A 27366-nucleotide genomic window follows, 5' to 3' on the forward strand; every position below is an offset into this window, starting at 1 on the left:
CGGGACTCGATCCCAGGACCCTGAGATCATGACCTGAGCCGAAGGCAGCGGCTTAACCCACTGAGCCACCCAGGTGCCCAAGGTTACTAAAGGATTTTGATCCAGGGGCTGGTCATTTGATTTTTCTGAAGAAGTCAACTTTTGATAGAATCCAAGCTAGGTTGTAATTCTGTTTCTGGCCATAGTTGAGACTGTTTTCTGAAAACCCTTCTAAAGAACACTTAAAAATGCTGATAAATATATTTTTTAAGGTGTATTTATTCATATGAGAGGGTGGTAGAGATGGACAGGAAGAGAGAGAATCTCAAGCATATTCCCTGCTAAGTGCACAGCCGGACTTCGGGCTTGAGATCATGACCCTGAGATTATGACCTGAGCTGAAATCAAGAGTCAGATGCTTAACTGACTGAGCCACCCAGATGCCCCCAAAATGCTGATAGATCTTAACAAACACTTGAAATACTTATCTGCGATTGGAATGTACTAAGGAAAAATTTGAGGTTAAATATGAATTTACTTAATGATGCTTATTTTGCATCCTTTATATCTGAAGTGAGACACTTAGATCATTAATTTTCATTTATTTAATTAGAAAGAATAAGCACAAATCCTTACTATACATGTACACTGGGTCTCTAGCATTTTGGTTCCATTTATAGTTTTGACAAACATTTAGAACAGTTTATTTGGGAGTGAGAATGATTTTTTTAACTTACTGAGCATATTGGAGAAGTTGTTTCAGGCAGTTAGAAAAACATTAAGAAGACCTTTGTTACTAGAGCTATGGTTTTTGTATAATTAGACATGCAACATTTTTATTCAGAAATGTTTAAGTCAGTTTCAAAAACTAAAATATGCACAGAATGATTTTGAATTGAACTTAGTTTAAAAAGTAGCCATTCTAAAGAAGTCATCCAAAAGTATAACCATAAGGCAAATGTAATTCTGTAGGAATCTAAACATCATATAAATTGCCAGACATAAATCCCCCCCCCAGATTGCTGTCTTATTAAAACAGACTTTTATATTTCTTTGAAATTTTTAGTCAGTTTTTAGTAATTTCTACACCTAATACGGGGCTCACATTCACAATCCAGAGATTCAAGAGCCAGCCAGACACCCCTTTATTTCTTTTTAAAAAAGTTTATTGAGATGGTATTCATACATCATGCAGTTCAGTCATTTAAACTGTTTGTTCAGTGGCTTTTAGTATATTTCCAGAGTTGTGTAACCATCACAATAATCAGTTACAGAACATTTTCATCTCCCCAGAAAGAAACCTTATAACCTTTAGCTGTCACTCTCCAGCCTCCTCTTTAGTACCCCCAAATCCTACGCAACCCCTAATATACATTGTGTTTCTATAGATTTGCCTGTTGGATATTTCATATAAATGGAATCATACAGCATGGGGACTTTTGTGACTGGCTTTTTTCAGTTAGCTCAGTGCTTTTTTTTTTTTTTTTAAGATTTTATTTATTTATTTGATAGAGATCACAAGTAGGCAGAACAGCAGGCAGAGAGAGAGGAAAATGGGCTCCCTGCTGAGCAGAGCCTGATGCGACTCGAACCCAGGACCCTGAGGTCATGACCTTTGCTGAAGGCAGAGGCTTAACCCACTGATTAGGCCAGTGTTTGCAAGGTTCATCCATATTATAACATCTCTCAGTACTTCATTTGTTTTTATTTACAAATTATATTTCATTATATGGTATACCACATTTTCTTTATTCATTCATCAGTTGTTGGACATTTGCATTACCTCCATTTCTTGGCTATTGTGAATAAAGCTGCTATGAACATTTGTGTATAAGTCTTTTATGAACATTGCTGGATCATATGGTAACTGTGTTTAATAGTTGATGGAACTGTCGGACTGTTTTCAAAAGATGTATACCATTTTACACTCCCATCAAGCAGTGTGTGAATGTTCCCATTTCTTTACATCCTTGTCAATACTTACTGTTTGTCATTTTGATTATTATCATCCTATTGGGTTTTAAGTGGTACCTTGGGGCGCCTGGATGGCTCAGTTGGTTAAGCGTCTGCCTTTGGCTCGGGTCATGATTCCAGGGTCCTGGGGTTGAGTCCCATGTTGGGCTCTCTGCTCAGCGGGAGCCTGCTTCTCCCTCTCCCTGCTGCTCCCCCGCTTGTACTTTCTCCCTCTCTGTCAAATAAATAAATAAAATCTTAAAAAAAACAAACTTTAAAGTGGTATGTCATTTGGTTTTGATTTGGATATTCCTGAAGATGGACCCTTTGTATATCTTTTGTGGAGAAATGTCTATTTAAATCTTCTGACTGTTTTTAAGTTGGGTTAATTTTCTTTATATTGTTGAGTTGTAATTGTTCTTTGTATATTCTGGACCCCAGACCTTTATCAGGTATATGGTTTGCAGATATTTTCTCCTATTCTTTAGGTACATTTTTCCTGATAGTGCAAAATTGTTAATTTTTATGAAGTCCTTATCTCTTTTGTTGTTGTTTTTGTGCTTTAGGTGTCTATTAATAATGTTTTTTAATACTTTCAAAAGTGATTTCTGTACAGTATTTTACATTAAGATTTAGTCATGCCATAATTTTACTAGCATTTAAGACTGTGAAGTTTAGTATAAGCAGCAGATTTTACAGTTTTTTTCTTTCTGTTTTTTAATTCATAACTTTGCCTGAAACTTTTCTTACAGCTCAATAGTGTCAACCCTCCTTGCTCTAATGGATGGATTAGATAATAGGGGTGAAATTGTTGTTATTGGTGCTACAAACAGACTTGATTCTATAGATCCTGCTCTTAGGAGACCGGGTCGTTTTGACAGAGAATTCCTTTTCAACCTGCCTGATCAAAAGGTAAAAGTTTCTGTTTTTTAATATATGAAGATATATTTGTGATTCAGTTATGAAGCATATATGCACTTTGAGAGTACATTTTATGAACTTTCACTTTAAAAATTTTGTGCTTATGGGCTATCTTAGTAATTCTAAAAAAATGCTTAAATAATTTAATCTTTTTCTCTTAACAGCTTTGAGAACATTTATGACTTTTAGGAAGAGGAAAACCTGTAGTTAGATTACTAAAATGCTTACTTACTCTTTTCTTTAGCTTTAAATTTAGGTTGTAGTAATTATCTTGGATGGCAGGTTATATATCTCTGGTTAGCCAAAGGAGCTGTGTTCTCATAAAAATAATGTTTTTAGAGTATTAGTGAGATTATGAATAAGAACCTAATGTGCAGATTTTCATAGAAATGACCATGATATCATATTTAATTAAAAGAAGCAAAAGTTACACATGGGCAATGTATAGTCATTGTGTAAAATGTTATTTAATTCTGCTTGCCATTTTTATTGTTGTTCTTGGTTTGAGCAGTTTAATCATTGACTATGTCTTCATTGGAAACTTCAAGTTTGAAAGGGGGAGATATGAGAAGATACTTTATTTGACAATGTTTCCCATGTAATTTAATATTACAGATAAGCATAATTAAAACATTTATAACATACAAATATAACCTGAAGAAAGAAGATACTATTTGTGGATGTATAATATATATCCATATATATAATATATTATATATATAATATTATATATTATATAAAATATAAAAATTATACCCATATATATTATATATATCTATATATAATATACACACATACACATTTGTAATTGTTACATAGCTTTGATTTTAGATTGTTACAGAGCTTTGATTTTAGATCTTCATATAAAATGCCTGGTTTACATACTTAGAGTAAAAGGCTGTGATTAAGACAGTGTACAATACAAGACTAAGGAAATGAAGGCAGTGTGCTGCTGTGTAGAGCAGGTCATACTTCAGCTTGAAATAATTCTGCACAGTCACTAGTAGTTGTCTCAGTTTTTGATTGACAGTCTTAGAGGCTTTAATTTGTTACTGAATTTACCTGACTTTGTCAGGATAGGAAACCTACCATATGCAACATCTTTTTCAAAACCCAAGTGTAGCTTTCAGGGCTGTATCAGTGCATTGAGGTGTGCTTAGTTGTAGAAGACAAGGCTGAGGTGGGAAGAGCCTATTTCAGCATGGGGAAGCATCAGCTATCTTGTTTGGGACATCTTATGGTCCAAACACATCTTTTAGTGTACATGGATAATGTATTTAGTTCTAAGAAACACAGCCTGTGTTCATTTTGGCACAGGAAAGCCATTATCTCATTAACCAGTTGTCTTGTCATGTGGCCCTCAGTCATATATGCCAGTTATAGTCTTCACAATTCAAGTGCAGCTCACAGAGATCAAAGATTTAATAGTAAACAAGGTCTAGAATAGCACTGTCCAGTCAAATTTTCTGTAATGCTGGAAATATTCTGTATTTACATTGTGCATTGAGCACTGTACAGTATGGTAGCCACTAATCACGCTTAGCCCTTGAAATGTCACTAGTGGGATTAAGGAACTGAATTAAGGAACTGAATTTTAAATTTTCTTTAAAAATTTAAATAAAAAAGCATCATATGGGTAGTGGTTTACTACATTGTACAGCATGGATCTTGACATAGTTTTCCATGTGAATTTTAACTCCTGCATTTCAAGGAAACTACTTTGAGACTTAAACCTAAGGTCATTTTTCTTGGTCTGTGTCTGTGGAACAGGCTTGGACTGTTTTTTTTTTTTTTCCTTAGATAATATGTAAAGTCATGAAATTATAAGATTAAATGAGATTATTAAATCCTCTGTCCTAAGGAATAGTTCATAAGGTAAAAGGAAAAGTTTGAAAGTGAATTCTGGAAGCCAAGTGAAGAAAGTGTATCAGTGAAGACAGTGTGACTAACTTTGTCATATGTTGCTAAATTAAGTCAGATGAGAAAATTGGCCATTGTTTTTAGCATTATGTAGGTTATCAGTGAACCTAGATGGGAGCAAATTGACTTAGTGGTGGATGCAAAAAAGCTTAACTGGGGTATGGTTAGCTTAAGAGAAGAGCAGGAGGAGAGGAATTGGAGACAGAACGAAAGTTAAGTTTTTCAAAGAGTTTTGTTGCAAAAGGAAGTGATAGGTGTTGAGGGAATTGGAGGCAAGAGGGAGTGTGTTATTTTTAAGCTGGGACAAATAACCAATAGAGAAGGAAATTCTGGTGATGAAATTGAGAAAGAAGAATTATCACAGTATGTCCTTAATAAGCAAGAGGAGCCATAGTATTTACTACATGAGTGGTGAGAATGCCTTTAGGTAGGAATTGGATAATTTGTCTGTGATACTAGGGAGAAGACAGAATATTATGGGTACAAATGCCTATAGGTGGACAAATTTAGTGTGGAATGTCTCTGGAACTTTTCTTCTTACTGCTTCAATTTTCTTAGTGAATTAGGAAGCACGGTCCCAATGAGAAGCTGAATGTGAAGACAGAGAAACTGAACTAGTCTGTTAGGAGATAGACCTAACGAATAATCTAGAGAAGGATTGAGGGTAGTAATAAGGATCTGCTTGGGACTTTAAAGTGATGCCAGTCAGAGTGTCATATTAGTTCTGCAGTTTGGGCAATGGAATATGATGTCTCCTGCTGTTTGACCAAATAAGGAAAAAAAAAAAAAGTAAAAGCAAGCCTTGATTCTTCCAAATTTTAGTAATTTTGTTAACTCTTTATTAGCATAAAATAGCACATACCTTCTTCAGGTGGTAATGCTTTTTAATTTTTGTTTATTTTCTTTATTATCACCAACACTTATTATTATTATAAGTATTATGTGTGTATATATGAGTCCTGAGAATTGAGCAGCTTGAATTTGCCTCTGACTCTTAATAATAGAGGAATCTACTTTCCATTAGGGGAAACAACGTAACTTACTGTTCTGTATGTCATATAAAGTACATTATGAATCATTTCTGATTTAAGTAATTTCTTTCTCTATTTCTTGTTTTTACAATAAAGGAAACTCCGATTGATTCTATAGAGAAAGATCAAGGCACTAAATGTATTAGAGACCTGACAATGACTTTTGACCTTAAGCAATTAATTTCATTCCTCTAAACCTTTACTTATTTTGTGAAAAGACAGTATAAGAATAGATTTTGAGACATCTTCCAGCCTGAATTTTTTTTTGGTGTGTTTCTAGTTCTGTAAGGGTCTTCTGAAATTGATGCCTATGCTGCTAATGAGGTCAAGTAGATTCTTAATGTCATATTCTAGAGGATATAAGGTCTTGGATGATTTTTTTTTTACCTTGATTTTATAATTTTTTAGTATCTATTCAGGCAGGTACTTTAAATTGGAAGAAAATAAGTGTCACATCATTGGTTTATTTTTGGTAGCTGAACACTTAACTTAGAACTTGGAATTAGAACAGTAGCTATTGTTACCAGATTTTGTCAACTTTTTGAGCAAGGTTTATCTCGATGACTTTGAAGTTCTTTTTGTTTTGTTCCTGGACCCCAAATTCCTCATCAAGCTAATAAGATTATCATGTTGGTTATAACTTGCTTTTTCATATTCTTTTTTTTTTTTAAAGATTTTATTTATTTATTTGACAGATAGAGATCACAAGTAGGCAGAGAGGCAGGCAGAGAGAGAGAGGAGGAAGCAGGCTCCCTGCCGAGCAGAGAGCCCCATGTGGAGCTCGATCCCAGGACCCTGGGATCATGACCTGAGCCGAAGGCAGAGGCTTTAACCCACTGAGCCACCCAGGCGCCCCTCATATTCTTTTTTTTTTTAAGGCTTTATTTTTTTATGTTGGAGAGAGAGTGCCAGCAAGTGCACGTGAAAGGGGGTAGGGGCAAGAGGAAGAAGGAGGGAGAGAAAGAGTCCTAAGGCAGACTCCCTCTTGAGTGTGGAGCTCCATGTAAGGCTTGATCCTGGGACCTGGAGATGATTTGAGCCAAAATCAAGAGCTGACTGCTCAACTGAGCCACCCAGGCTCCCCTATTTTTCCTAGTCTTAAAAGCTCAAGTAGCATTGTTTTGTTTTGGTTTGGTTTTTAAAGATTTTATTTATTTATTTGACAGAGAGAGAGAGAGATCACAAGTAGGCAGAGAGGCAGGCAGAGGGAGAGGGAGAAGCAGGCTCCTCGCTGAGCAGAGATCCCGATGTGGGGCTTCATCACAGGACCCTGAGATCATGACCTGAGCCGAAGGCAGAGGCTTAACCCACTAAGCCACCCAGGTGCCCCTCAAGTAGCATTGTTGAGGGTATGAGTGCATTCAAGTTTTACAGAGTGTTTTTCCTTGAAAGAAGGCAAAAGTGAAAATAAAAGTCTGATATGACTCTTCATGATATACCATCAGTTGATTATGGATTCTTACTACTTTAGTTTCTTTTTGACTGTGAAAGAAGAAGAAATTTCATTTAATTTGAAACCAGGATCTTAAAATTTTGATTGTGCTATATAGTTAGATTTAAGGTGGAGAATGCTCTTTTGAAAACAAAAAATCAAGGTAGAATTGCTCAAATATTTGATTTTTTAAATGAATTAATGTTTACTGAAATATCACCTTGTTATTTATTAAATTGCCAAACATTATATTTATTTCATTGAAAACTTTTTCTACTTAAAACTTTTCCCAAGTTTTAAATTACTTGTTTAGCTTGTCAGTCATAATAATTTATGCGTATGATAGAACCAAGAGTTTTATGAAATCTAAACCTATAGTTTGTTTAAAAGTTAGCACTAATTGGGGTGCCTTACTGGCTCAGTTGGTAGAGCATGTAACTTTTGGTCTTAAGGTCATGAGTTCAAGCCCCATGCTGGGTGTAGAGCCTGCTTTAAAAAAAAGCACTGAGTAATGTATGGAATTGTTGAATTATTATGTTATCTATCTCAAACGTTTATAACACTCTATGTTAATTATTATTTAAAAAAGGGTTATACATGTTATAATACATTAGAGTTCCTTGTTCATATGTATTTGGGTAAAAATGATCTGATGTGGTGGAACAGTGAAACTTAGTTTTGAATGTAATCCTAGATCAGTGAATATCTGTCACTTAGTCATATGCTCCATTAGTTCCTTCACCTCTCAGAATATTAAATATCTTAGTTTGTGAAACAGAGACACAATCTCTCTTACATACTACTCTATTGTTATTGTGGGAATCAGAGTTGATGTAGATGCCATGGTATTTAAATTTCTTTTAAAATAGTTGTTTTTCAGGGCACCTGGGTGGCTCAGTGGTTAAAGCTTCTGCCTTTGGCTGAGGTCATGATCTCAGGGTCCTGGGATTGAACCCAGCATTGGGCTCCATGCTCGGCAGGGAGCCTGCTTCCCCCCGCCCCCGCCCTGCCTGCCTCTCTGCCTACTTGGGATCTTTGTCTGTCAAATAAATAAATAAAATCTTTAAAAAAAATAAAAAAATAAAATAATTGTTATTCTGGGGTATGGTGAGTGCATAAATTTGTTCCAGCTAATACATTTCACAGGTTGTTGATATTATACTTTTTTTCTTAGGCAAGAAAACACATTTTACAAATCCATACCAGGGATTGGAATCCAAAATTGTCAGATGCTTTTTTAGGTGAACTGGCTGAAAAATGTGTTGGTGAGTGCTATTATTTGAATTCTTTGATCGTTATTGTTTGTTCTGCTCAGCCTCCCCTTATGTTTGGAATGTGAATGAGTATAGTTATGTCTGTGCAGTAGATGGCTGGCTCTGCCTTTAAATGTAAGAATTATTTTGAAAATTTCACTTGAAATTAAACACTTCTAATTTTACAATTTTAGCTGCCATTAGGTGTTTGATTATTAACCAAGCCAGTAATAATATGCCTTTCATTGAGTGCTGGATTTCCGTAATATTACTGCTATGTATTCTTTTGGGAATTGTTCCCTCTCAGAAATTTTACTAAGAAAAATAAGCTTAACCTTGAGAAATAAAGGTCCATGTTGAGGGCAGGACTGTAGTCTTTTACTTTGCAGATTATCTGATGGGCTCATCTTCATGTCTGTGGTCTAGAAGTTGAGTGAGAGGAGTCTTCAAAAGAAAATATTTATTGGTATCTGCTAGTATTTCCCAAAATATAAAACTTTCCAATTTAATGTTAAATTATTCACAAAGTAGAAGATCCTCCTTACAGCGTGAATGAAAACTACTGTCCTAAAAGGATGTAGTGAGAGATATGTGCATACATGATCATATATAGGAGATGGAATTCAAGGGCTTTGGAATTCAGGTTTTTGGCTCTAATTAGGTCTGAAATAAAAATGATTACACTATTAAACAACTGAGTATACACACTGGTATTTCTCCTTCATTCTTTTTCTGTCTTTTGTCTGTTTTCCTCTTATTCGCTCACAAGTAAAAATTAAAAAATCTTTTTCCATGAATTTTTTAAGCATTATGAAAAATCTCCAAACTAAGTTCACTAACAATCAGCAGTCTACTTGGGAAAACTTTAAAGTTACCAAAACCAGAAAGAACAACTTAGTTAAAAAAATCATTGGGATCCACCATCAGATATTAAAACTTAAATAGAACATTAGTCCATTCAGTTAGCTACATCCGAATTATCCTCTTCATCCACAGGGACCTCCATCTCCGAAGCAGCATCCCTCAGCTTTTGAACCACAAAGACCTCGACATCTTCTGGTGAGGAGAAAACGTAAATCTCTCCAGCACTACTCCAGTTTAAGCTTTGCCTGGTATAAGAGAGCATGCGCCAAACCCATTTCATGTAAATTTGGCTTGACTATTGCAAAGCCTTGTGCTGCTTTATGGGAGAGGGTGGTATTTGGTACAAAATCCAGTCTTTTCCCTTTTTGAAATTTGACCCCTTTTATTTCCTACTTTTATGATATTATTTTATTAGAGTACTGATGAGACTGGGAAATCTTTGTAGATTTTTCTGTGACTCAGTCCCAGAATGATCCTTAACTGAAATAAGCAGAAGTCTTCAGATAACTTTGGAAATTCCCTAAACAATAGGTATATTAAAATTACTTGCTATTATCCTATCTACCATCTGAAATGTTACACTCTAATTCTCTATCCTAAATATAAGAATCTTAGTTTCCTTTATTCATTTCCAAAGGCTACAACTTCTCATTATTCCAAGTGATTTATTTTAGCTTTTAGTCAGTTTCTTAAGTTTAAGCATTTTAAAGACATGATTTCTTACAGGACTAAAAAATTTCTCTTGCCTTTTGAGAGTGGTGGTGGTGATGTTTTAGGATCTGCTTGTATCTACACCATTTTCTTCCTGGAGAGTGACATAAAAAGCCAGTTGTACATTAAGACAAAAAGTCAAATGCAGGTCTTCAAACAGGAATGAAATAGTAATATACTTTAAATTTATTATGAACTTACCACTTTCTCTATCCCAAACACGTTTTAACATGTATGGGTTCAGTTCAGTGAAATTTATGCCTAACAAAAAGAATATGTTTTCGTGATAAAAAACTGCAAAGACACCTGACCTCTTCATCATATAGAGGTTATGGATTTGGTAACTTTTACCTTGAAATAAATTCCCAAGTACGTGGAGAGGTTTGGATGCTTAATAGGGGTGATTTTTGAAAGTAGTCCTCATGTAATTTCAGTGTCTAGATCACATTCACAAATACTAGGAGCTTAAGGTTATGAGGACCTCAAATCTAATCATATTTCTCCATTTATTTTCACTAAGAGGGCCGAAACAGTGGAAGTGTATCAATGAGGCATCTATCTTGTGGGCCTTCATTATGTTTGATGTTTTATTTAAACAGTAGACTTCATGGGCTGCCTGGGTGGCTCAGTGGGTTAAGCCTCTGCCTTTGGCTCCGGTCGCGATCTCAGGGTCCTGGGATCGAGCCCCGCATTGGGTTCTCTACTCAGCGGGGAGCCTGCTTCCTCCTCTCTCTGCCGGCCTCTCTGTCTACTTGTGATATCTCTCTCTCTCTCTCTCTGTGTCAAATAAATAAATGAAATCTTAAAAAAAAAACCTCAGAACAGTAATTTGATAAAATTTTAGTATTAACACTGTCTAGTCTGTAACCTTTTTGTATTTTCAGTTTTTCAGACAAGTTTCCATTTTAGTGGTGGTATTTAAGAATGCTTTTTCTTGGAGTACCTTGCTGGCTCAGTCAGTAGAGCATGCGACTCTTGATCTCAGGGTTGTGAGTGTACGCCCCACATTGGGGATACAGCATACCTAAAAAAAATGCTTGTCTTTCTTTTTTTTTAAAAATTAACATATAATGTAATATTTGTTTCAGGAGTACAGGTCTGTGATACATCCATCTTCACAACATCCTGCACTCACCACAATATCCCTCCCCACCCAGTGTCCATCAGCCAGCCATACCATCCTCCCACCCCACACCCCCCCCAGCAACCCTCAAGTTTGTTTCCTAATATTAAGAGTCTCTTGCAGTTTGTCTCCTTCTGGTTTCATCTTGTTTCATTTTTTCAAAAGAATGCTTTTCTTTGGTATCTAGATATTTGTGTTCGTCAGAATATTAGAATTTTAATGGTAGAATTAATATATTTATGGAATTCTCATGAAAGGGATGTTGATATTTTCTTTAACATCAACTTTTAACTTTCAAAGGGCTGTAGTATATTTTCCATATATTTATTTATTTATTTTTAAAGATTTTATTTATTTATTTGACAGACACACACACAAGAGAGGGAACATAAGCAGGGGGAGTGGGAGAGGAAGAAGCAGGCTTCCTGCTGAGGAGGGAGCCTGATATGGGCCTTGATCCCAGGCCCTGGGATCATGGCCTGAGCTGAAGGCAGCCAACTAATGACTGAGCCACCCAGGCACCCATATTTTCCATGTACTTAGAATGATCATATTATCTATTTTCCTACATCAGGATGCTTTGGAGAGTGAAAAAATAAGCTTTTAATTAATTAAGACAAGACAAGAGGCCCAAACCAGGACATGTGATCTTAAATACAATCTCTTTAGCCATGGTTATCATGTAATTTTAATTTTGTTTTAGAGTCTAGTAAAGGAGGCATATTATTAATCCAGTAGTTCTCAGTTTTTTGTTTTGTCTATCAGAATCAATTGTAAAGCTTTCTCAAAATACGCATTTATGATATTAAATCACCAGAGATTCTGATTCACTAAGTTCGTTAGGAATCTGTTTCTGTTTCAGTTTCATTGTTTATTCAGATCAGTGGTCAAGATTAAAAACTACAGATATAAACCAGTAATTCTCATTCACAGGCAAATGTAATGAAGATAAATCCTCTCTTTTCTAGTCTGTTGATTATGATAATCCAAGTGAAGATTTATTTCCTTAAATGGGACCTATTGTTGCCCTTTTAAATTATCTTTAGTAGAGTAAGCAAAAATGAATAGTACATTGCTATTATGTATGTTACTAACATGTCAAACATAAATGTTATGGGTATTGTTTGTTACATAAAATATCTTTTAGTGGCTCTTTTTCTGTTCTGCTTTGTTTCTGAGCTTTCTAAAAAATTTAGGCTTCTTGCTCTTAGAAATAGGATCATATGGTATGTTTGCCAACTGTGTTTTATATGCTTTCAAAGAAGAAAAAAGCGTGGTAGTTTATATTGTTTGAAGATGGTAGATTGTTTTTTACTTCCTCTGAAATGAATTATTTCATTAACTGTTTATGACTAAGCTGGTATTTCATAGTTATTTTATTGAACTACTATAACTAGGATATGTTCAGCATAGGAAAAGATACCTTTTTTCAGGTTTATTCATTGAGAAATAGAATAAAGAATGAAAGACTAATGGTTAATTTGGTTATTCTGAGAATTATTTGGGAGATTGCTGTCTTGGGACAGTGTTAGTGCTTCATCTGCTTATAATTTTCTGAATTAGATTTTCACAGGTTATACTAAGTTTTCCCTTAACTCTGAATAAATATTTCTTTAAGAATGGAATATTTTTGTGTTTTTACATAATTTGCATTGAAATTTTTATTCATAGTAACTTGGCTTAATAATAAAAGAATTTAGATTTCTTAAAAAAAAAAAAGCCCAGTAAATATAATTCTTCCACTTTTTGTGGTAGTATATGGTAACCTCACAGTTACGCAAATCCCAAACTATCACCTTGGAGTTACTGTTTTCTTCTTTCATTCAGGAAATATTTATTGGATATCTACTGAAAGCCAAGCTAGGCATTATTTTCAGTATATGAGATATGTTAGTGAACAAAACTGATCAATACCCATACCCTCACAAAGCTCACATTCTAGTTGGGGAAGGCAGACAGTAAACATAATAGGTAAATGATAAAAGTGGTACATGCTATGGGAGAAAGGGAGCAGAGTAGAGAGGATTTTTCTGTTTCTGGAGGACTTGATCAGCAGGATCATGTGCCCTACTAATAATAGAGATACAGTTTATTGTAGGTGTGTGAGTCACTTACAGTTTGATTTATATAGTTTTGTGCCTTAATGTTTTTTTTCTGTCATTTAGTCTGGGACTATTTTCTGCTCACAGTTTTTCTAATCACCATTTTTATTTCATTATTTAAATGTTCCACAAGGTCATTGCATAGTATAAAAAGATAAATAAACTTGATGCCACTCTTTGAAGAGCTTAGGGTCTCAACTTTTAAAACTAGTTCGAGTGGTTCCCCCTGCTGGCATGTTTGGTACGATAAAGGTTTGTGTAATAAAGGTGGCCAAATGCAAGTTTAATTGCTGACATAAAAAACAACATGGCTGGTTTGAAGTTTTCTTCCTTTTTGTGGTTGAGACCTAACAGTTTGTGTGTTTTTGTATGTAGTTGTTGCTTAAATGAGTGAAGTGACTTAAAAGCAGGGGCTTGATCTGTTAACTACATTATCAGTTAAGTGTGGGTAACGGCTAATACCCTGTGTTGGTATAGCCCATAGAACTATATTATCAGTTATCTTAAGCTAAACGTATATATTAAAAGGAAGTTAATGTGAAATATTAATGGATTCTTAGTCCCTTTAATACCTTTGAAATTATTAGAGTTGGTGACGACTTTAAACTATAATTTTTGGGGTAATTAAATAGAAACTTGCTGTGGTTTGCGCCCAGAGTTAGTAGGAGAATAGCTCTGTTCTTGACGTTTCTGCATATGTTCTATGTTGTACTATTCCCATATGTGTTTGGTAATTAGTAATATTAGAAAAGTTTACAGGTGGGTGCCAGGGTGGCTCAGTGGGTTAAGCTTCTGCCTTCGGCTCAGGTCATGATCTCAGGGTCCTGGGATCGAGTCCCCTATTGGGGACTTGGCAGGGAGCCTGCTTCCTCCTCTCTCTCTGACTGCCTGTCTGCCTACTTGTGATTTCTCTCTGTCAAATAAATAAATTAATTAATTAAAAAAAGAGAAAAGTTTATAGGTAAGTATAATGTTAGAAGGACTAAACTAATTATTGGAAATAGTGATGAAGGATTGAGATGAAAGTTACTCTTTAAAAACCTTTCCTGAAGAAAGTTGTACATTATAATTAGTGATTTTGGCACAGAATACATGGTTTGTTTTGGTATCACTAGTTCATGTGTTAATTAAAATATTTGAAACATTTTTAGTCTTACTGAGTAAATTTTACTAGGTGACTTAAATGGTCAGTTTTTGCTGATAAAATTACACATAATTATTGATTTAATATTAATAACTACTTAGGTAAAGATGTATATATTTGCAAACTATAGTTGGTACTGGGAGAATGAACTTACCTTTGTTATTCTTTTCTTTTTGTGCATTAGGCTATTGTGGAGCTGATATCAAGGCCCTGTGCACTGAAGCTGCTCTGATTGCCCTGCGGAGGCGTTACCCCCAGATCTATGCTAGCAGTCATAAACTGCAGCTAGATGTTTCCTCAATAGTGCTCAATGCCCAAGATTTTTACCATGCAATGCAGAATATTGTGCCTGCTTCTCAGCGTGCTGTCATGTCTTCGGGACATGCACTATCCCCCATCATAAAACCGCTGCTGGAAAGAAGCTTCAACAACATCCTAGCAGTCTTGCAAAAAGTGTTTCCTCATGCTGAAATTAGCCAGAGTGACAAGAAAGAAGGTACCAAAAAGTAATTTTTCGTATTGTTAAAATGAAACAAGTATAGGCAGAAATAAATTCCGAGTTTCCTTATAAGGTTATTTATGTGTTATTCTTTTATATTTGCCATGAATATAGAAAGTTTATCTATTTCACTCACTAGGTTATAGTCTAGGCCTGGTGTATTGCCTAGGTATGGTAGTTGCCTAGTGAATGTTTGTCAAAAGGAAGAATGAATGTTAGTTCTGTTTGTTACCTCTTGGGACATTCTCAGTAATGTAGAAGTGTTACTATCTTTAGAAAACGTGACTATAATACGATGGCTTACAATTATTTTATTATAAAGCCCTTAAATAAATTGTCACTTACTAATCCTGATAATAGTACAGTGGGGCAGGTCCTTTTATAATGTAAAGAAGGAGACTGGAAGACTTAGGAAATATTCCCTTATTTGGGGTCATTCAGTAAGTTCTAGGACTTATTCAGACGTGGGCATCTGATTATAGCCTGTGCTCGTTACTCATAATGTCCTTCTGTTGCTTATAATGTTGCTTATAATGTCCCTCTGGTTTCAACTCATGAAATCTATTTTGTTGGTACTGTCAGGGCACTCTGCAGTGTGCTATATTAGTGAAGTGTAAATCATTAGTAAGGGAGTAAATTAGAACCTGGTTGTATAAGGTGGTATAAGGTCTTGAATTCTAGCTTTAAGATTGGACCTGAGATAAAAATAGAATACTGCCTTTAAAAAGTCATCCATTGCAAGTGCTTGGGTGGCTCTGTTAAAGCGACTGCCTTCAGCTCACGTCATGGTCCTGGAGTCCCAGGATGAGTCCTGTGTGGGGCTCCCTGCTCAGCAGGGAGCCTGCTTCTTGCTCTCACCCTCTTCCCACTCATACATACTCTCTGTCTCTTGTTCTCTCTCTCTCTCAAATAAATAAATAAAATCTTAAGAAAAAAGAAGTCAACCATTTACAGGGAAACTTTAGGTTTATATACTAAGGTCTGTGAACTTTGAAGAGAAAGTAATGAGTTTTAATTATCTTAATTTTTCCAGTTCCTAATACCTTATTTGGCATGAAGTCTGCACCAGAAAATTGTTCAGTTAATTATACTAACATTAAAAGTATTATATGTAGTAAAAATCATCTATAGTCAATGCATTTTGCTGTCTTTATAAATACTTTTTTGGGAACTGTATTTTTCAGGGATAGATTCTCATGAAATATCACATGGATTACTTGATCTCATAAGTTTGTTAAGTAGGGTGGGGAATAAATATTTTATTATGAATGTGCCAGGTACTCTGCCATGAATCGTACATTTCTTATCTCTGATTTTCATAACTGAGGATATGTATCTTTTCCCCCAATTTTTTTTTTAAGATTTTATTTATTTATTTATTTGACAGATCACAAGTAGGCAGAGAGGCAGGCAGAGAGAGGAGGAAGCAGGCTCCCCACTGAGCAGAGAGCCTGATGTGGGGCTCGATCCCAGGACCGCGGGATCATGACCTGAGCCGAAGGCAGAGGCTTTAACCCACTGAGCCAGGCAGGCGCCCCTCTTTTCCCCAAATTTAAAAAAAAACTAATGTCACCTTTAGAAAATAATAAAAATCGTATCTTCCCATTTGAGAGATTATGATAGTTCATCTTTTTATTTATGATGTTTTAAAATTTAAATTCAGTTAATTAACATATATTGTATTATTAGTTTCAGAGGCAGAGTTCAGTGATTCATCAATTTTGTATAATACCCAGTGCTCATTATATCACGTGCCCTCTTTACTGCCTATCACCCAGTTACCCCATCCCCCTTTCATCCCCCTCCAGCCACCCTCAGTTTATTTCTTATGATTAAGAGTCTCATATTGTTTGTCTCCCTCTCTGATTTTGTCTTGTTTTGTTTTTCCCTCTCTCCGCCTATGATTCTCTGTTTTGTTTATTAAATTCCATATGAGTGAGGTCATATAATTATCTTTCTCTGATTGACTTACTTCACTTAGCATAATACTGTCTAGTTCTGTCCATGTCATTGCAAATGGCAAGATATTATTTTATTTGATGGCTGAGTCGTATTCCATTATATATATACACCACATCTTCTTTATCTCTGTATATAGACATATGATATAGTTCCTTTATTTTCATTTGAGAATTTTTTATGACATTATTATCTGTTTTCTTATAAATTTTTTAAGTATAGAGTATGCTTTAGTTCCAGTTTTTTCTTCATGTACCAGTAGAGAAGAGAAACCAAATTATGATTATTTGATTATTAATAATTATTTTTTAGTTATTTAGATATATTATTCTGGTTTGTTTTGGTCTTAACCATCCTTCGTAGACTGGTATATGAAATTATCACTCAAAAGGTATTCAGTTGGGGACACATGGGTGGCTCAGTTGGTTAAGTGTCTGCTTTCGGCTCAGGTCATGATCCCAGGGTCCTGGGATGGATTCCCGCATTGGGCTCTTTGCTTAGCAGGGAGCCTGCTTCTCCCTCTGCCTGCCACTCTGCCTGCTTGTGCTCTCTCTCTCTCTCTCTCTCTGACAAATAAATAAATAAAATCTTAAAAAATATTTAGCTTATAAAATCCATTGAAATCTATATCTGCCAGCACAGTTCAATACCTCTTTGTAGAAATTATTCCTCTTTTTTTTTTTCTTTTTCTTTTTCTTTATTTTTTTGGGGGGGAGAAGAGTATGATTTCTATCAGTGTTAATTCTCTCATTTCTCCTACACATGTAGCATTACTTTTTATTGAGTGATTGACACTTTTTTTTTTTGATTGACACTTTTGTTCGGTATGTGTGAAGCACAGTTATTAGTACTTGAGGTAGTAGCCCAGGTATGTTTTTAAGTACTGCACCCTCAATAGAGATAATGGTTCCAGTTTGTCCACTGAACTGTAACAGATGGCAGGCTCAGATAGAGACTAATGTTACTTGAATGAGTGCATTTTTTTTTCCCCACGGTACAATTTATTTATTTATTTTAATAAACATATAATGTATTTTTATCCCCAGGGGTACAGGTCTGTGAATCGCCAGGTTTACACATTTCACAGCACTCATCATAGCACATACCCTCCCCAGTGTCCATTTCCCCACCACCCTCTCCCATCCCCCCTCCTCCCAGCAACCCTCAGTCTGTTTTTTGAGATTGAGTCTTTTATGGTTTGTCTCCCTCCCAATCCCATCTTTTCATTTTTTCTTTTCCTACCTCCCCCCAACCCCCCTGCCTTGCATCTCCACTTCCTCATATCAAAGAGATCATATGATAGTTGTCTTTTTCCGATTGACTTATTTCGCTAAGCATGATACCCTCTAGTTCCATCCATGTCGTCACAAATGGCAAGATTTCATGTCTTTTGATGGCTGCATTGTATTCCATTGTGTATATATACCACATCTTCTTTATCCATTCATCTGTTGATGGACATCTAGGCTCTTTCCACAATTTGGCTGTTGTGGACATTGCTGCTAAAACATTCGGGTGCACGTGCCCCTTCGGAGCACCACGTTTGTATCTTTAGGATATATACCCAGTAGTGTAATTGCTGGGTCATAGGGTAGCTCTATTTTCAGTTTTTTGAGGAACCTCCACACTGTTTTCCAGAGTGGTTGCACCAGCTTGCATTCCCACCAGCAGTGTAGGAGGGTTCCCCTCTCTCCGCATCCTCGCCAGCATCTGTCATTTCTTGACTTGTTAATTTTAGCCATTCTGACTGGTGTGAGGTGGTATCTCATTGTGGTTTTGATTTGTATTTCCCTGATGCCGAGTGATGTGGAGCATTTTTTCATGTGTCTGTTGGCCATCTGGATATCTTCTTTGCAGAAATGTCTATTCATGTCCTCTGCCCATTTCTTGACTGGATTATTTGTTCTTTGGGTATTGAGTTTGCTAAGCTCTTTATAGATTTTGGATACTAGCCCTTTATCTGATATGTCGTTTGCAAATATCTTCTCCCATTCTGTCAGTTGTCTTTTGGTTTTGTTAACTGTTTCCTTTGCTGTGCAAAAGCTTTTGATCTTGATGAAATCCTAATAGTTCATTTTTGCCCTTGCTTCTGTTGCCTTTGGCGATGTTCCTAGGAAGAAGTTGCTGCGGTTGAGGTCAAAGAGGTTGCTGCCTGCATTCTCCTCAAGGATTTTGATAGATTCCTTTCTCACATTGAGGTCCTTCATCCATTTTGAGTCTATTTTCATGTGTGGTGTAAGGAAATAGTCCAATTTCATTTTTCTGCATGTGGCTGTCCAATTTTCCCAACACCATTTGTTGAAGAGGCTGTCTTTTTTCCATTGGATATTCTTTCCTGCTTTGTCGAAGATTAGTTGACCATAGAGTTGAGGGTCTATTTCTGGGCTCTCTATTCTGTTCCATTGATCTATATGTCTGTTTTTGTGCCAGTACCATACTGTCTTGATGATGACAGCTTTGTAATAGAGCTTGAAGTCTGGAATTGTGATGCCACCGACTTTGGCTTTCTTTTTCAATATTCCTTTGGCTATTCGAGGTCTTTTCTGGTTCCATATAAATTTTAGGATTATTTGTTCTATTTCTTTAAAAAAAAATGGATGGGATTTTGATAGGGATTGCATTAAATGTGTAGATTGCTTTAGGTAGAATAGACATTTTCACAATATTTGTTCTTCCAATCCATGAGCATGGAATATTTTTCCATTTCTTTGTGTCTTCCTCAGTTTCTTTCATGAGTACTTTATAGTTTTCTGAGTATAGATTCTTTGCCTCTTTGGTTAGATGAATGAGTGCATTTTTAAGATTGGTTTTGTTTTCACAGAATTCCTGACTCTCTTACCTAGGTGTATATCTATACGTGTGTGTATGTGTATGCCATGTTAGAAAATAAGTCAGCTTGTTTCTTGTTGTTTTTGTAAAGAGTTGGCCATAACTGTAGCACCCTAGCAGCTAAGCAACTACTTGGTCAAGTTGACTTAGAATTTTTTTTTTTTTAAGATTTTATTTATTTATTTGACAGAGATCACAGGTAGGCAGAGAGGCAGGCAGAGAGAGAGGAAGGGAAGCAGGCTCCCCGCTGAGCAGAGAGCCTGATGGGGGCTCGATCCCAGAACCTTGGGATCACAACCTGAGCCAAAGGCAGAGGCTTTAACCCACTGAGCCACCCAGGCGCCCTGACTTAGAAATTTTTAATAAATATGTGAGTATTTTAGGAGAGTGTCATTTCTTTTCCAGACTTCTTATGGTTAGTCAGTGAAGTCTTCTGAATCGCATCTCAGTATTAGGCAGTCTGTAAAGGTAAAATAATTCCATTAATTCCATTTACAAATTATTAAAAAAAAACCCTGCAGTTTGTCAGTTTGCTTGGTTGATCCGTATTATTTGATAGGTAACATATTAATATCACTGATTTTTAAACCAACTTTCCTTAGCTTTGGTGGGGCACTAATATTAAAGGACTTCATAAGCCTCATAATTGTTGTGATTTTTTTTTTGAACAGATATAGAAACTCTGATTTTAGATGATAGTGAAGATGAGAATGCTTTATCAATTTTTGAGACCAGTTGTCACTCAGGATCACCAAAGAAACAGTCATCAGCTGCTGCTGTACATAAACCCTACCTTCATTTTACAATGTAAGTATCATACCAATTTTTTAAAAATTCAGAGTGATTTTTACTGTTTCATATTTAGAATTATGGTGTATTTTTACTTAAGGTTGTAACTTTGAGGAGTCTTTCTGCTGTTTGGACTCAATTCTGGGAAAGTTTTACTGTGTATGCTTCTTTGTGTGGTAATAATTGGGTTTATTGGTAAACTAAAGATTATTTTTTTGTAAACTGTGATTTTTTAAAAGGAGATTTAGTTATTTAATTTGCAAGATTTTATTTATTTGAGAGAGAGAGTGAGCACACGTGGTAGGGGGTGGAAGGGCACAGGGAGAGGGAGAAGCAGACTCCCCACCCTGGGAGCTGGATTCCAGCACGGTGAGGGCAGATGCTTGATTGACTGAGCCACCCAGGTGTCCCTCTTCTTTTTTTTAAACCAAGGTAGAAGCAAGGGGTTGTCTTTTAGAAAGTCAGCTTATGTCCCCAATTTTAATGCCTTTTATGTTGAACTAAAATGGTCAAAAATGAAATGTTTATCATGATCTGGAATATTTTAAATTGTAACAAGTGTCAGATGATAGTTTAGGGATTCTAAGAGTACTAAAAGGATTCTGAATTAGAAGTTTCTTAGTAAACAGATCAACAGATAACTTTTTGATTCTCCAAAACCTCATTAGTTTACTTCTTCCTGATGTTATGGTTTTTCTGTTTACATTCACCTTTATTCATATTAAAGCAGCTTTTGTCAGGCACTTTATTGGGGAAACAACTTTAGTGCTAATGTAATTTTAACTTAAGAGACCAAATAGTTTTCAACTATTAGCAGCTTCATCACTTGCATTCACATAGTTAGCATGATAGTTATAGGACCATAATGCTTTGTCAGGTAGGTCTAATAGCACTTTTATTAGAAAAGGCTGGATTGGTTGTATGTACTTTTAAATTCTTTTTAGAGATATTTTGAACAAACTTAAGTCTTCAGCTTAAAGTTTCTCCCATGTTGATTTTGGCAAAATGTTAATTTGATTATTTGCACTGATAAGTCATATTTTTTATTTTTTAAAATGAAATTAAGTTACTTTCATTTATTCTTTTTTTCTTTTGTTCTTTAACAGCAAGGTTCTTCTATTAGAAACTTTTCTTCTATTCCAGATCTTTTCTTTTATGTCCTCAGGGACATTTTCTTAGATTTTTTCGGTAATTTCACAAATCTATTTTATTGATGGCTTAGGGAAAACCAAATAATCATTTTTTTTTCTGATTCTCACCTGACTACCCTATGTGCATGTGTGTGATTTGTTTAGTTATTTGGATTTGAAATATATAATAGAGGCTAAGAAATTCTCATCAAAGAACTTGTTCAAATTTTATGAGTTAACTCTGTTGTCAGTAAAGTGATAAAGAAATATCTTTGATTTAGAAAACTTAATGTGCAGTTTTGAGGCCGATTTTTTATTAACGTTCTCTGTCATTTAATGTATATCTCGGTACAGTTTTGTTTGGATTAAACTTTTTGAAGGAATTGGTTTAATTTTAGCTTCTTTTATGTAAAATTTCTAGTTCATGATGTGATTTTTATTTAATAGGGAGACAGCTATATCCTAGAAGTAAGCTTTTTTTGTTTTAGATGTTTTTATAAGTTCCATTCATTTCTTTTCTTTTGTTTTTTAAAGATTTTATTTATTTGACAGAGAGAGACACAGAGAGAGAGAACAAAAGCAGCGGGAGTGGGAGAGGGAGAAACAGGTTTTCTCCCGAGCAGGGAGCCTGAGCAGGGAGCCTGATGCGGCCTCTATCCCAGGACCCTGGGATCATGACCTGAGCCAAAGGCAGATGCTTAACGACTGAGCTACCCAGGCACCCCCATTCATTTACTTCTTTATTTACTGACCCATTCTCCCAATTTTTATGTGTTTATGCCTGTCACTGTATTAGGTACTGAAAACATAAGCATGAGTAAAGTAGTTCTTACTCTGGAGAAGTTCTTTTTTATTGAGGGTGACAGACGTTGTTATATGGCTGAAATGCTTGATAGCAGAACTAGAAGCTTTCATTGGGAAGTCAAGGAGGATTTGCTGTCCTCCTGAATATGAAGGGGTAAGAGTTAGCATCTGATGCTCAATATAAACTAGACATGAGGCAAGTATATAAAGCTTGAAGCTTTATATAGGACTCTCATCAGTCATACAGCATTTGTGGTATCATCATTTTATAGACAAGGAAACCGAAACGCAATGAAAAATAAGTAAATTGCCCATGATTAAGGTGCTGGAAGGTAGCAGAGTTAGGCTCTGTACTGTTTGTTTCTTAGGATCCATTTTTTTTTTTTAAATTATCTATGTGATTTCCAAATTGATTTCTGAGCTTAATAGGTAGATCGGGAATTGTATTGTTTTTTTGGGTAGGTTGGACAGTAGGATTTTCATGCTTTCCAAAAAAGCATACACTTTAGAATAGAGGCCTTTAATAAAGGCTGTATGTGGGTTTTTGTTGTTGTTGTTGGTTTGGTTTGGCTTTGTGTTTGAACAAGTGTTAGTATGTGTATATCAATACAGTAAAAGTGCTAGCTAGATAGGTAGAAAGCATGACTTTAATACTGGTCTCTAGTAACACTAGCTTGGGCATTGTTGGTGGGTTTCTAATAGGGAATAGTTTCCTAAAACAGTGTTGAAACCTTTATTTAGATTTAAGGTGAAATAGAAGTCAAGATATTTAAAGTCTACCAATCTGATAGAGAACCCTTATGATGGAAAATAAGTTTTCTTTCTTACTGTTTATTGCCATAAGGGGATTAGAAACAGAGCTTTCTGAGGTTTTCTAAATGAAAATAGCTTTGTTTTTTCTGATTAGAAAGATGATATACTCTGTAGAAAATTCAAGTAATAAAGAAGAGCATAAAGAAGAAAGTAAAAATTAAAGCCCAAGCACCTGAAGGTAATTTTTGTTAAAGTTTTGGTGACCACACTTCCATATTCTCTCTATGCGTATAGACAGACCCACATATTATTTTATGTAAATTAAAATCCTCCTGTAAGGCTAATGTAACTTGCTTTTTTATCTACTATATTGGGAATGTTATTTTATGCCAGTATATGTTTAATGTCATTCTTTTAAAATAGCTACATAGTATTTTATTTTTTGGATGTTCCATAATTTTTATAACCTTATTAATAAAGATTGAAATTTCCAATTTTCTTCTTCTATGATAGATATGTGGATCTGGATAGGCATCTTTCTCAGTATACATTTTTAACATCATTATCTGATTCATAGCTTAGGGTAAATTTTAAAAACAGTGATTGCTATGTCAAAGGGTATATACATTTAAAACTTGATACAGGTTGTTAAATTGACTTCTAGAACAGTTGTACCAATTTACATTTTCAGCACTGATATATGAGAGTGTTATTTTTCCTATACCCGTGTCAATTCTGAACACTGCCTTTTTAAATCTTTGCCAACCAGATAGATGAAAATAATATCTTCTTGCTTGTTTGAATCATTCATTTGTTCTTTCATATTTACTCATTCAGATATTTTGTCAAAGTGCCCATCATGTGCTATTTGTTGTCCTAGGTACTTGGAATATGTCCGTGAACAAAATGGACAAAGACCCCTGACCTCATTCAGCTTATGTTTTAGATGGAGATAGACAATAAAACAATAAGTGTATTAGATAGATAAAGTATTAGAAGATACACACTATGAAAAAAATGTAGAGAATGCTTAAGAGGTAAGGGAGTCCTTGGGAGTGGGACGAGTTGCAGAATATCCTTGGATATGTATCTTAGCATGTATGTGACATAATTGCCAAATTTAATTTTGGAAAATTTTGCTTTTTTCCATTGCCACTAGTCATGAGAAAACCAATTTTCCCAACATCTGCTTGCTAATAGTATTAAAATTAATTCTTAACTTATCAATCTAACATATAACAGGTGTTTTCATTATTTTCATAATTTTTTCATCTCTATTAATAACTACCAAGTCTCTCCTCTGACCTGTAACTACCAAATCTTCCTTCCTCTCTTCCTTCCTTCCTTTCTTCCAAGATTTATTTATTTATTTGAGTGGGGGGAGGGGCAGAGTGAGAGTCCTAAGACTGCGCTGAACATGGAGCCCAGCACAGGGCTCAGTCCCATGACCCCAAGATCATGACCCAAGCAGAAATCAAGAGTCGGAAGCCCAACCAGCTGTGCCACCCAGGTGCCCCACCAAATCTTTCTTAAGCCAACATTGGTCTTGAACTTTAGACTGTCTCTAGCTGCCTGTTGCCCTTAGTGTGCCACACATCTTTCAGAATGTACTGCACTGTGTCTCCCCTTCTCCTCCTGTCAGTCTGGTGAGCTACCATCCGTGCAGGTGTTAGGACTAGAATTGGACATCATCCTCAACTCCTTCCTCTCTTTCCTCCGTATCTAGTCTGTTCCTTCTCACTTCCTCTGACACTGTTCTTATCTAGATTATCATTAACATCTCATGCCTGGGTTATTACTGCAGACTCCTAACCGGTCATCTTTCCTCCCGTTTTGTCTTCTTTTAAACCTTTTCCTCTACTGACATAGTGATCTAGAGTTATCTTCTGAAAACATGTGTATGATCATATCACTTCCCCTACTTAAGCTAATATGTTTCCTCATTAACTTCAGTGCACATTCCAAATTAAAAAAATTTTTTTTTCAGTTTTTTTAATTAACATATAATGTATTATTAGCCCCAGGGGTACAGGTCTGTGAATCGCCAGGTTTACACTTCACAGCCCTCACCATGGCACATACCTTCCCCAGTGTCCATAATCCAACCACCCTCTCCCTACCCCCCTCCTCCCGGCAACCCTCAGTTGTTTTGTTGAGTCTCTTATGGCTTGTCTCCCTCCCGATCCCATCTTGTTTCATTTATTCCTTTCCTATCCCCCAACCCCCCATGTTGCCTCTCAGCTTCCTCATATCAGGGAGATCATATGATAATTGTCTTTCTCTGATTGGCACATTCCAAACTTTTAACATGGTTTACAAAACCCTTCTTAGCTCTTCATCATCTGATTCTCCTCTCCTCTCATCCCTAACCCTAGAACCTTTACCCATACATTGCCCTAAAACCTTAAAAGAAGCTAGATGTATGAACTATTACTCCAAAGGGCCAGGGGCTGCCTTCGATCCTTTGTATATCCTGTTTTTATTTCTTCAATAAAATCCGTCCTTTATACCTCCAGCCTGTTGAGTTCATGCTTTGGTAACACTTTCCAGGAAACCCTTTTGTCTCTAATTGAGGTCTCTCATAGCATTCTGTACTTAAACAGTGCTGCTTGTTAACCACACTGAATTTTATTAGTTGTATATTTCCTTTTCCCACTCAATACTATTCAAGTATGAGCTCTATGATAACTGGTGTTGTTAGGTATCCAGGGCTGAGGACTTACCATAGGAAGCATTCTCCAGTTATTAAATGAATGAACATTTTGTTACGTTCCTATTTTCTTTTTGAAATTTTTTTATTAACATATAATGTATTATTACTATTTTCTTTTTGAATTATCTGTTTATGTCCTTTGCCCAGGAAGCTGTTTTCTGTTAAAACACTATAAGCATAAGTTCTTTATACATTAAGAACTATTCTTTTTAGTGGCAGATTCTTTGTCTGATTTAGTTGTTTGCCATTTGGTTCAGATTGTAATTTTTGAGTAACAAAAGTTTGTAGATTTTTTATGAGTTAAAAGTACATGAATCTCTCATTTTTTCTTTTTTCATTGTTTTTAGAATTAATTTTCTGTGAAATGAGGATCTGAATCTTCCCTTTTTAAAAACAATATAATTCATCTCCATTCCATTTATTTTTTATGCTTATTATCTTATATGAAATTCTTTGAACTATAGTGACTTGGTTCCTGGAGTGCCTGTTATGTTCTGATCTGTGTTTGTTTTGTTTGGTGTAGTCTACATTATATCCTATTATTCCATTCTGTAATATATTTCAATATAAAGTAAAAGTACACCCTAGCTTAGCAATTATGTGGACCTGAGTGAAAATTTGAAGTCTTTCACCACCTGTTTGTACAGTCTCATACCTAACTTCTTTGAGTCTTGGTTTCCTCATCTGTTTAATAAGAGGAAGCTATGTATTTCATAGAATTGCTGAAAAAATTAAAGCTTTATGAACTACTTATTACCAAAACAGGTTTAAATGTTCTGAAATTGGAGCTAGCACACTTAACCAAATTTTTCTTGATGTTCTTACTTGATTATTCTTTCAGATGATATTGTGATTAAGTTTTAAATCTTTCTGTCTTCCTCAGTTTTTTTTTTTTTAGATTTTGATGTGACTATTTTAATTTTTTTCTCATTTTAAAATTCTAGTTAGTTAGCATTTAGTGTAATATTGGTTTCAGGAGTAGAACTTAGTGATCATCACTTACATATAATAACCAGAGCTCAATACAACTGGTACCCTCCCTCCTTAATACCCATCACTCATCTAGCCCATCTCCCACCCACTTTGCTCCATCAATCTTTAATTTGTTCTCTATAGTTAAGTCTCTTATGGTTAGCTTCCCTCTGCCTTTTTCCCCTTTCCAGTTTGCTCATCTGTTTTGTTTCTTAAATTCCACTTATAAATGAAACCATATGGTATTTGTCTTTCTGGACTGACTTCGCTTACGATAATAACACTCTAGCTCCATCCATGTCATTGCAAATGGCAATATTTCATTATTTTTGATGGCTGAGTAGTATTCCATTGTGTATAGATACCACGTCTTCTTTATCCATTCATTAGTCGATTGGCATTTGGGCTCTATCCATAGTTTGGCTACTGTTGATAAGGCTGTTTTAAACATAAGGGGTGCATGTGTCCCTTCGAATCTGTATTTT

At 35.5% G+C, this 27366-nt stretch overlaps 1 protein-coding gene across 2 annotated transcripts in view; it reads left to right on the forward strand.

Annotated features, from left to right (window-relative positions):
* Window positions 1-27366, forward strand: part of ATAD2B (ATPase family AAA domain containing 2B) — a 152135-nt gene that overhangs the window by 63256 nt on the left and 61513 nt on the right. For both annotated transcript variants that reach the window (XM_080814879.1, XM_080814880.1), the window contains exons 14-17: window positions 2685-2844; window positions 8411-8501; window positions 14618-14929; window positions 20392-20527. In XM_080814879.1, coding sequence (XP_080671005.1) covers window positions 2685-2844; window positions 8411-8501; window positions 14618-14929; window positions 20392-20527 — 699 coding nt within the window. The remainder of the gene's footprint in view (window positions 1-2684; window positions 2845-8410; window positions 8502-14617; window positions 14930-20391; window positions 20528-27366) is intronic.

This window comes from Martes martes, assembly GCF_963455335.1.
Source record: "Martes martes genome assembly, chromosome: 9".
In the NCBI taxonomy this organism is placed as follows: Eukaryota; Metazoa; Chordata; class Mammalia; order Carnivora; family Mustelidae; genus Martes; species Martes martes.